Source organism: Pteropus vampyrus, unplaced genomic scaffold, assembly GCF_000151845.1.
Source record: "Pteropus vampyrus isolate Shadow unplaced genomic scaffold, Pvam_2.0 Scaffold241, whole genome shotgun sequence".
Taxonomy (NCBI): domain Eukaryota; kingdom Metazoa; phylum Chordata; class Mammalia; order Chiroptera; family Pteropodidae; genus Pteropus; species Pteropus vampyrus.
Genome location: NW_011889022.1, coordinates 1,342,602 through 1,354,314, shown reverse-complemented (window position 1 = coordinate 1,354,314; position 11,713 = coordinate 1,342,602). Strand labels below are relative to the sequence as shown.

Here is an 11,713-nt window from a genome sequence, read left to right as displayed (position 1 = left end):
ACCACCGTGGTCTCGGCCTTCCAGCACCTCGGCTGGCTTAGACCTGGCTTGGGCACTGAGTGCAAATCCTGCCATTAAAGAATGATAGGGTGTCTGAAAACTCTGATTTCGTCCCGAGTGACTTTTATTTCCAGTTACAGTTTTTCTAAATATAATAAAAATTTATCTGGCATCAGCCTCATACGTAACCCCGACTCTTGTCACTCATTTCTTGTTGAGTCTTCATCCAAAGTAAATGGCCTGTGGCTACGCGATGGGGGAGCGGCCACGTGTGGAGCACCCCTGCCACCCTGCCAGCAGATGCCTGCTTAGCATGTGAAGTTAGGAAAACACCTAACTGTGGTAATGTGTCCATAATCACGGCTTCTGTCACAGCTGTGAAAAACTGGGTTCGCAGAAGGAAAGTCTTCTAGTTAGGATGTAAGATGACTAACACATAGGATGACAGTGAGGATTTTCAATCTCCCTTGAAGATGCTTCTGTCGCTTAAGAACTGAACACAAGGAGGTAAATGAACAGGAGAATGTAACTGCCTACGCTTGGATGTAAGATCAGACAGGAATGACAGGAACAGGGAAAACCAGCAACAGAACCTGGGAGGCGCAAGGTTTTAGCCACGCCTGGCTATTTACATTTAAACTGATAAAATTTAATGAAACAAACAAAAAACCAGTTCCTCGGGTGCTGTAGCCACATTCCAGTGCTCAGCAGCCTGCAGGAGGATCAGAGACAGGATGTGACCCCAGGCCTGAGTCTAAAAAGCCATGCATTCTCCATTGCGAGGCATGTGGGGATGATGGGATGCTCTGGGCCGCCACGAGTGGTCAGTCCTGGCCACAGGACCACCTGGAGCCCTCGGGGAGTTCGATGAGGTCGGGGGGCGCCAGATCGGCACACTCCAGGGGTAGACTGAGAAACTCTCACGAGTGTAGAGCACAATGAGGATAATGAGGGTGGTTCCCGTAGAGCTGTCACGTACATTCTTACGTTAGTGTCCTTTTATGCAGTGATGGGGTGAATGGCAGTGGGGTTCGGTCCTGACTCTAACAAGTAATATAATTAAGAATTTGCAATAAGCGAGGGTGTTTTGGGGTTTTTTTTGTTTTAGCTAGGAAATGCACCTGAGGAGGGAGGTCCCTGCCTGCGGCTCAGAGTGTGGGAGGTGGCGAGGCAGGCAGGGGACACCGGCGACACGCTGGGCTTTCACTTCTGCAGTCGTAACGGGGCACGCTTTCAAAGCGACGCGATCCATCGCTGTCGTTTTGTCACAGAGAGGGCTCGTGTGCAGTTTCATAAGGGACGCCAGCACATCCAAGGGCACCGTGATGGAAGTGGGGACCCCGGAGCTCTGCCGTGCAGTTCCCTGGGGCACCCCACCTGATCCGTGGGTGGCGGTACGTGTGGCCCTGTCTGGCCGCTGGTCTGTTCCATTCCCGGGAACCTGCGCCGTGCACACGCTGCCCTGGCCGTGCGGTCCCCGGCCGGGTCCCCCTCTGGAAAGGTACCGGCTGACTGTGTCACAAGGACACCAGCGTCACATCGGCCTGGGAGCTCCATGCCGCACCCCAGACACCCCTACAGGCGGCTGGGCACCCGGGGACGGTTCCGGCCTCCCTGAGCCCCGGCTTGCCGCGCGGTAAGTGGGGGTGCCGACGACTCACCGTGCGAAGTTGGGGGGCGCCCCGCCCAGCCAGTGGGCCTGGCCTCCTGCTGGAGAGCCGCACCCACGTCGCCGCCGGCCGCCCTGGGGCGCCGCCTCGCCCTCCTCACCCCAGGACCCTCGCTGTCCACGGCGCCGCTGCCCGGCCTGTCCTCCCCGCCAGGCGGCACCTGGGACCAGAGAGGACGGCGACCGAGGCGACACGTCCATTCCACGGCCCGTGCGTGCGCAGGGGGCCTCCTCCGAGTCTGCGCTTGCGGCCTCTGCGGGAAACCGGGGTTCGTGTCCCCCGCGTCCCCCACCCCGCGCATCTCCAGGATTCCCCGCGCGGGCGGACGGCGCTGTTCCCCATCCACCGTCTCCCAAGAGCGGGTGCAGGCCCCGAAGTTCCGCGCGGATTTTCGAGGACGCGGGGTCGCCCCGGCGCTGCTCCAGGGCCGCCCGTGTCCATGTCGCCGTTGTCCAGCTCAGTGGCCGCCGCAGGGCGCGGCTCCCAGCGAGCCTGCGACAACCGGCGAGGTGAATTGTCGTTTAACGGTCACTGACGTCCAGGTGAGCGGAACTCGGCTGCCCAGGCCGCGCCCACGCCGGTCAGTTCAGAATCTCGGCACGACCAGGTGTCCCTGGGCAAGGCCCCTGTGTGCAGAGTGACAGCCGCTGCTGCGACACCCATGCCGGCGCACCGTCGTGCAGGAGCCCCACAGGGCGGCGTTGACTTGCAGTCCTACAAGCGGGGGGTCCCTTCTGATCCCTTCACTCACGCACACACTGCGTACCCTCAGCCCCGTGACACGACAGTTCTGGCCCTTAGAGTGGACATTCTCTTGGGGGAGACATGATAAGCATGTGATTCCAAATAGCGATGACCGCTTTGGAGTAAACGAACCAGGGCGGTGGGGGGGGGGGTGTCGCTGAGCTGAGAAGGTGAATTTTTAGCTTTTTTCTTTTTTTCAGGAGCCTACAAGGTGAAGATGTGGGGGACACACTCTCAGAGGGGGAAGGAGCAGCAAGAGGCTCCCGAGGGGAGAACAAGCCTGCGGGGCAGAGCGGGGAGCAGGGAGAGCGCTAAAGACGGGGTCGGGGCAGACAGGTGACGGTCGGCGGTGTAGACGTTACTCTGACTGCAATCAAAAGCCACAGCATGAATTCTGACTAATCTGAAAAGGCCGCTCCTGCCGACCTGATTTCTGACAGATTTTGCAGCGCCGTAACCATGAAGGCCTGGTCTGCTTTTGTGCCCTTCGCTGGCTTTCGCCCCCTCGGACCCTGAATCAAAAACAAGAGGGCTCTGAGTATAAGAAAAACCAAGGAGCCATTTTATTCCAGAGGAAAGCCATCCTCAGCACCAGCCCGGTCAGAGAGGCTGAGTGGACTCTGCATTGTAAGAAGCGGGCGGGACTCGGGGGTGCTCTCGCCCCTCTGCAAGAGGCGGACGGTCAGCCAACTTCAGCCAACCAGAGCCTGGCCTTAAGCAGCAAGAGGACCTACCTACAGAGCACGAAACGAAACGAAAGGCAGTAGGCGGAAGGCAGGGGCCCGGTGGTACCTTCCGTATGCGGAAGACCTGCCCAGGCGAGACCTGCCTCTGAATGGGAGGTGACAACGAGCCAGGTCGGATCAGGTCTCTGTGCTGTTGCAACGGAAGGAGCCAGCAGGGGGCGGTGTGCTTTTTCTCGCTCGCTTTAATACCATTCCAAGACGTCTATCAATACCTGTAGCATAGGCATCTGCCAACCAAGGACATCTTAAAATACATGAGAATGGTGTGAGGTGGACCCACTTACACGAGGCCCCGTCCAGATAAAGGGTTCGTTAGCAGTTATCCCCTTGAAGAAAATCCTAGAAAAACTAGTACCCAAGTGTTAACAGTAGTTACCTCTGGGAGACAAGATTGGACGGGGAGGCAGAGAAGAGCACCTTCTGCTGCTCAACCCTCGAAAGGAAACCGTAACAGCAGAGGAGAAGGCACTTCTACAGTTTCAGTTAGGAAGATGTCTGGGTGACGAATCCTGTCCCCAGCGACGGAAGCGGGGTGCAGGGGGGTGGGGGATGGGGAAGGCCGGGCCCGCCGAGAGGGCCGGTCCTCTCTGTTCCTCGGCCTGGCCACGTCGACGGGTTTCACGGCGCGATTTCAAAACACAGACTCCACATCGCCCATCTCCACGTACACAGTCTTTAGCTGTGAGTAATACTCGATGGTCACGCGGCCGTTCTCTCTGCCAAACCCTGCAAGGAAGACAAGGGGTGACGCTGAGCCATCGCTACGACAGTCTGAAAGGTCACAGTGACCTTCAGAGGCAGGCACTGCCTGTCAGGCTGGGGGAGGAACGCCCAACAGAAACCTTTGAGATAAAGCCCGCAACGGCATCTTAGCTGTGGAGCGGGGTGTGGGAGGTCACCCTGGCCAGCGGTGGGAGGGGACAGAAATATCCAGGTCTCGTTTCTTACCAACGTGAACCTTCGCTTCTAGGACCTCCTGCTTGGGGCTGGGGTCTGACAGTTCGGCCTTTCCTTATCAAACGCCAAAGCAAAATCCACAACCATCAACCCGATGCCTTTGAACCTCGGTGCGAACTTAAAACTGAACCCTACGTAGTGGGCTTCTGAGCCGACTCTCACATTAAGTTTGTCAACCCCACCCCGGCCACTCATGCGGACGTGTCAGGCCCCTCAGCTTCCTCGGAGGCCAAGACGCTGCCTGACTATCAGCGGATGAGGCTCCACGCTAAGGGACAGCACCCCTCGCTTGGCCTTTCTTGTTGCCCTACCCCAGACTTGGGGAGGCTCTGTCTCCCAAGGGTGAGGCCCGGTCCCCAAAGTGCACGTCTCCAGGGGCACCATGCAAAGGTGACGTGCACAAAGGCCTTTGCCCGGACCTCGCCTGTCTTCTGTTCCGAACCTTCCGAGCACAGAGCTGGCTGGGCGTGCGAGGCCAGGAGCTGCCCTGTGGATCGGGCCGTCCCTGTCTCACAGCCCGTGCTGGCGTGCCCGTGGGCCTCGGCCCGAGGTTGGATCTCGGGATGGGAAAGCTGGCCTGGGAGGCCCCACCGAGGCCACGCTATAGACCCCAAGCAAACGCCCCTACCCTGATGATTAGCAATGACGAAATAGCACCCGGTCCCCGCCTGCGCCTGGGCCTGTGTGCTCAGCTCCTCTGGGAACTGACCAGGGAACGCCGGGATGAGCCTGAATACCAACCAGAACGGTCAAATGCACAGCCCACGTCAGTGGCAGTCATCAGGCCTTGCGTGTTTGCCGGCACTCGTGATAGTCATAAATGTTTGCCAACAGACTAGGGCTCAGACTCTTAGAATGGCGCCTCTGAAAAGTCCAAACCAACTTTCACAAGAGTATGGGAAATCAGTGAACGCTCACAGGCAACAAACTCCAAAGAGAGAATCTCAAAGTCACGGCTGTGTCTCGGATGCCTCCACCCTCCTCCCGTCCACTGGACTGACAGGTTTGCTGTGCTCAGGTGACACGTCTGACTGAGCACTGAGGAAAGCGGATGGCAGTGGCCCGGGGAAAGCACTCCCACGGCCACTCGGTGTAACCGATTGTCACGTGTTACGTTGAGGGATGCTTACTAATCCAGAATAAAGAAGACAAAACTACCACGTGGTCTCTGAGATGTTCAGAGACACTTTAGAGACACTTCAGAGACACTTCGCCCGAGCCAGAGCTAAAGACTCTGCAGCGGGTGCAGACGCGCACTGCTGGGGGCGCAGCTTTATTCTCCCAGCCGTCAAACCGAAAAACGGGACCCTAAGGTAAACCTTAGCCAGTCCCCACACACTTCAGAACCCCCGGAGAGCTGTGAAAGCAGATGGAAGAGGCTGGGCGTCCACCCCCAGAGACGGAGGCGGGGGGTCTGGGGCGGGGCAGGGGCGTGCACGCTTCTGCAGGGGGTTCTGAGAATCGCAACACACAGGCTGAGGATCTTGGTCTGTGGGGACCGGGGACCGGGGTCTGCACTCGCGCTCCTGGCTCCTCACCTGACTTCTTATACCCTCCAAAGGGCAGCTCCACGGGGGAGGCGCTGTAGTTGTTGATGAAGCACATTCCGGCCTGGAGCTCGGCGACCACTCTGTGAGCACGCTGGACGTCCCTTCGAAGAAAAAACACGTGCCAGTTACTGTTTCTTTAACGGGAACCGTTCGACGCCAGTTCTAACCAGCGTAGAGCCACACAAAGACACATCCAGGTGCTCAAAGGAGCACTACTAAACAGCTGCCCACAGGTAGGAAGAGGCCAGGTGTCCATCAGCGGTATTTACAAACACTGGAATGTTATTGGGTAACAGGAGGGAATAAAGTACTGACACAGGCTACACCGTGAATGAACCTTGAAAACAGACCAAGCGAGAGAAGCCGGCCACGAAAGGCCACACGCTGCACGACTCCGTTCACAGAAAGCACTGGGAGTGAGCAAATCCACGCAGACACTTAGCGGCCGGTGGCTGGGGAGAGGGGAGAAAGGAGAGCGACCGATGCTCCTGAACTGACGAGAATGTTCTGAAACAGACGGAGCCGACGGCCCAGCTCTGCGCATCTGCTAGAAGCCGCCGAACCGGACACGCAGTGGGTGGTGGGCTGCGCGGTGCGCGAGTCGACCCGACGGAGCCGGTAAACGACGGTCGGGGCACGCCGCAGCCGCCCTGGGACTGGCCTGTCTGCGCCACGGCGGCAGAGCGGGGACAGAGACTTAGCACACTCGGTCCTCAAAGCGAAAGAGCAGCTCCTCAGAGAGGGGCTCCTGGGGGCCACCCCGCCCGGCACGACGCGACGCGCATCATCACACGTTCGTCCAACCCGCAGAAGGCCCAACACCGAGGGGGGACCTGACGCAAACTCGGGGCGCCGGGTGAGGCCGACGTGCCAGTGGGGCTCCTCTGTTATGACGGTGTGCCCTCCGGTGGGGGGGCTGGTGATGGGGAGGCTGTGGCATGCGGGGGGCGGGGGGATACGCGGCATTCTCTGTACTTTCTTCTCGATTTTGCTGTGAACCTAAAACTACTCTAAAAAATAAAGTCCATTAAAAAAAAAAGCAGCAGCTCCTCAATCTTTCCTCCAGGGCTCAGAAAGTCCACCCCACCAGGTCCCCCAGTCTTCCTTCTCGAGTTCCTGACCACGGCCTACGAAAAAGCTAACCGTTTCTCACCAAAGAAACGGCGAAATCCCAGGGGGAAGCGGCCTTAGAGAACTGCCCGCGACCACCAGAGACTAAGCGAGCAACCCGCGACCGCTTTCAAAGCAAGTCTGTCCCAAAGGCACTTTGTACTTTTATTACAGTGGTTAAAGTTCGTGTGGAAAGTTACTAATCACATTACTCACAATAGAGAAAGCCGGAAACACCTCACATATGGCAACAGAAGGGTGCCCGCGTGGGTTACGACACACTCCAATTAGGAATGTGAAGCCACTCAATTCACGCTTTTGAAGGACACTGCCCAGTACTTGCGGCTTACAGGTGTCTAAATTCCCGGCTGCGTATGTTGTCAACAGGCACCTAACCTCATGCTTTACGCCGATCAGCACCTTAAACATCTGTACTCAATAAATCACCGAAAAAGGACAGGCTTCTCAGCAACTCAGCTTACAGCTCGATTTAAACTCAACAGCTGGGTTCTACGGCCGTTCGGGGCCAACACCTTCCGACTGTACCCGAAGCAAACAGAAAACATAGTGAGGGAGGGAGGCCCGTTTCACGTGTGAGCAGAGGCAGCGGCCTGCTTCCTTTGGAGCGGGCTGCGAGTCCCTCCCGACATACCTGGTGAAGACGCCAGCGGCCAGTCCAAACGTGGTATCGTTGGCTCTTTCCAGAACCTCAGCCTCGGTGTCGAATGATAAAATGGACATAACTGGTCCAAAGATCTCTTCTTTCACACAGGTCATGTCGTCCCTGCAATGAGCTGCAAGCAGCACAGCCAACCACACGTCAGGGAGGGAACCATTGTCCCTGACGCTCAAAGAACGTTCGTAGCAATGTGCCACGTTCGTATCACGTGTTAAAGGAATTTCCACGCGACTCTGCCTGCGTGGAAACACGCGGGACGGGCAGTGTGACGGTGCGAATCAGAGCCACAGCCTTGGCGCGACCCTAAACCCCCGCGACCTCGTCGTGAGGAAGTGGCTAACGGGCGGACGGGCTTGTCATGGGGACCTTCATCGCAGGGCTCACAACAGGGAAAACTGCACGCGATGTGCGAAACCGCCTCCCAGAACGGACCTCTGTTAAGTGTGTCAGTGTTGCTGACAAAAGTTTAGTAAGTAAATGCTCGTAACAAAACACTGTCCGGAAAAGATGCAGACTGTGGAAGACACTGTCCCAATTTCTGTTAAAATGTCACACGTGTGATTACTGTTCTTTATACCTTTCTGCATTTTCTTAATGACTCTGATAAAATTCAAAATGTCATCAAAAAAAGAAAACCCAACACAAAAGCCAACGCAGCGACAGCCGAGCGGGCGTCCACTTGTGTGGAGACGTAGTGAAGTCCCTTTAAGTGGCTCGCCCCGAAATAATTCACGTGACATTTTAAAATATGCATATTTAAAGAAGATGTTAAGTTATTAAGTTACATGATTTTTAAAAATACTAACACTGTCTGAAAAATCGGCTTTATGACACTGGTAACTGACAGTTCAAAGAAACATACACCCTTAGCCACCTTTCTTGAGAAATGAGATTCATTTGTCGTATTTTCTTTTGACTTGACCTTTCCTTTCTTTTCTTTGCTGCTTTGCTTCTGGCATGTGGGGTGGCTGTGCTTTGTTTGCCCAGTGAAGTAACAGGTGTGGTCGCAGGAAGCTTCGAAGACAACGGAGAAGGTCTTGAGCCTGGGCAGTGGGGACACACGGCTGGCCAGCCCCCGCTTTCCGCCATGGACAAAATATTTTCAATCTCACAATTAAACCATCGAAAAGCAAACACGAGGAGAACATACTTAACACGCAAGGCGTCATGTAGAACCCGTCCTTTAACTTGGGGTCCTCGGGCACGTAGGGCTCTCCACCACATAACACTGTAGCGCCCTGCAAAGAAGAGGGGGGTCATTCGTTATGTTGAACAAACGACCCCCACGTGTGTCCCGAACACGCAGTCACCCCACTGCGCATGTGCAGCGGAGCGCTGTCGGATGCCGGGCCAGGGGTGGCACAGGAAAGGGGAACAGAGCCGTGGAGAGGGGTGGCCGCCTCGGCCCGGCCCGACGCGTGCATCTCCACGGGTCCTCACCTGCTCCTTTGCCAGTTTGACAAACCCAAGGACACGCTCCAGGTGTGGCCGGTTGATGAGGGGGCCCATCCTGGTGTCCTCTAGAAGGGGGTCCCCGAGTTTTATCCTTTTGGTCTGTTTCACCACTTCTGCGGTAAATCTGTCGAGAATTTCCTTCTGCACGAATACCCTCGTGCCGTTGCAGCAAACCTGAGGGACAAACACGCGTGTATCAGTGTGGCAAGAAGGAAAAGGAGAACGGAAATCCAACTGCCTCACACTCATCCCCGTGCGGAAAAGGACCACGCGCGAAGCTGTGGACACACCGCCCTACGGTATAAACCGTCTGCCCTCGGAGACGAAAGCTCTGTCTTCCTGTGTTTGTTTCGTGTGCTTATTCACAGATCCGTGTGACCTGCGGGGCCTGTTTCCTCATATCGGCTGCTCAACTGGGCTGCATGTTTCGAGCACGAGGTAACAGTGGGAAGAGGCTGGGTAAGAAGAGCGAAGAACTCAGGGCTGGAACTTAAAAACCCAGAGCATTTCAGTCAACGTCTGTCTCTAAAAATCACAAATAATGACTCAGACTCCCCCGCAGACACGAACATAAACGCTGTCCAAATGCCATCAGAACAGAATAGGAAAAGAAAGTCCCGAGAGAGGTCCAAGTGCTCACAGAAATTTAGTAACTATTACTCAAAATCTGGATGCAACGAGAGGAAAAAAATGATAAATCTGAGTACACAGAATTAAAAATCTTTTTGCATAGCTAAAACACCCCAAACAAAGCCAACTAACAAAAAGAAAACATGTGCAATGTACATTGCAGATGAAGGTTGTCATCACTAATATTTAAGTAACTAATATTTAACAAAAATTGAGGAAAAATGCTAAAACCAGTGGGTCGAGGTCTGATGGGGACAAGACACTCTGTCTCCTGCGTGGTGTACTCAGTAAACAGAAGCAAGAATGGTCACTTTCCAGTGAAGAGCCACGTGGAACAAGAGATCAAAGCTATACACGCACTCCCGCCACGAGGAGGACCAGACGTCACTTTCGCGGCCTTTTTTTTTTTTTTTTGCGCCAAAAACGCATAACCTAAATCTGAGCGGAAGGAAACATCAGGCAGACCCAAAACGAGGGCACGACACAAAAGCAAGGGCCGTTAGGCCCTGGGGGGCGAGAGGCTGCGGGGCTGCGCCAAGGAAAGGGGGTGAACGACGTGACAGCTGAACACGTGTGTCTCCCCGGCTCGATCTGGGACCAGAAAAGTTTTGTTTTTTTTTTTTTGCCAGAAGGACACTGGTCAAGTGGCGAAGTCTGAGTAAAGGCCGTGGACTGAACTAACATCCAGGGACGGACGTCACAAGGGTTCTGGGCTCACGCAGGAGGACATGCTTGTCCCCGGGGAGCAGAGGACTCAGGAGTCTCACACTGTGACCTTCAGCAGATCAGAGAAAGACAGGAGGACACGTGTGCGCGCTCTGACAACCAGGACGGCGGGGCGGGCGTGGCGAGCCGAGGGCGTCTAAGGGGCCTGGCCCGGAGGTGCACGCACGCTCTCACGCTCCGTGGCGCTTTTCCGTCCCCCCAAAATTCTTTCCAAATGAACGGGCTTCTAAAGTTCGCTGTTGGGCGAGGGGGGCCCGCCCCCAGCCTCCGGGGAAGGGGACCGCACCTCTCCCTGCGTCAAGAAGTTGGCCATCAGCGCCCCCTTGGCGGCGCTGTCCAGGTCGCAGTCTGAGAAGATGATCAGCGGGGACTTGCCGCCCAGCTCCAGGGTGACGGGTTTGATCCCCTTCGCCGACATCTCCATGATCTTGTAAAACAAGAACGGAGCGCTCAGAAGGTGAGTGCAAGCGACGCTGCGCACCGGGTGGCCCCGGGCCTCCGGAGGCGCCGTGGCCGGGGCCCTGGCACACTCCGCCCTCCGCCCGCCTCGCCAGCCTTCCCCAGACACTGACGAGAACCCGCAGAGCCGCCGAAGACACTGGGAAGCGGGATCCGGTTTAAAGACACATCCGTTCACGTGGCCGCCCCGGGCGGGGCCCCTCGAATCACCGCTACTGCGTTCGGGGCTGACGGAGCCCAGAGCACGGATCCAGATCAAAACAGTGAATCCGAAGCAAACTGAGCAAAGGCCCTTCCTTCCGCGGCCGCCACAGCCGAGATCAATCGCCAAAACCCACAAGCGCCGGCCTAGGTCTGCCCCGCAGACACAGGCGGTAGTGACGCCGCCCTGTCCCCATGCGCCTAACACCAGCTGCTGTTCCACTATCCCGCACACGCCCCGCTCCCCTCCGTGCCAGGCGAGGTCGGAGCCCCCGGCACCTGCCGCCCACAGCCAGGTGCCACGCGCGTTCACCCAGACGGGTGCTGTCTCACCTTCGTGCCCGTGGGCACGCTGCCGGTGAAGGAGACCTTGGCCACGTCGCGGTGCTGGCATAGGAGCTGGCCCGTGGCGGCGCCCCCCTGCACCACGTTGAAGAGGCCCCGGCCTGGGCGTAGACCTCGGCCAGCAGCAGCACGGATGCAGGCGTGAAGGGAGACGGCTTAAAGACCATGGCGTTACCTGCAATGGGCCCAGCGCAGACGCTAACGGCCGCTGCGCCACTGGGGACAGGGCCGGGGGACAGGTCGAGAGCAAGTGCGACCGTTTCCTGTCCCCCAGCAAACCCTAGGCCAGAAACGTGAATAAACAAGTACGCCTTGTTCCTCCCACCATGGTTTCTCTTGTTAAACAGACCCCAAACCACACGTGTGCCCGTTCCCGGCCAGCGGCCCGTCCGCTGCCCGTGAACCACCTCCCCGACATCCATGATGGCAGAAGGAAGCGGG

The 11,713-nt window shown here is 56.9% G+C and overlaps 1 protein-coding gene across 1 annotated transcript in view; it reads right to left on the bottom strand.

Moving 5' to 3' along the window:
• Window positions 1–2,957: 2,957 nt before the first annotated feature.
• The window catches only part of ALDH9A1 (aldehyde dehydrogenase 9 family member A1), a 14,526-nt gene continuing 5,770 nt past the window's right edge, over window positions 2,958–11,713 (bottom strand). Inside the window, 8 exon segments of the mRNA XM_023519926.1 lie at window positions 2,958–3,886; window positions 5,656–5,768; window positions 7,430–7,571; window positions 8,607–8,694; window positions 8,897–9,085; window positions 10,554–10,694; window positions 11,261–11,370; window positions 11,373–11,447. Of these exon segments, the coding sequence (XP_023375694.1) occupies window positions 3,792–3,886; window positions 5,656–5,768; window positions 7,430–7,571; window positions 8,607–8,694; window positions 8,897–9,085; window positions 10,554–10,694; window positions 11,261–11,370; window positions 11,373–11,447 (953 nt within the window). The 3' untranslated portion in view covers window positions 2,958–3,791.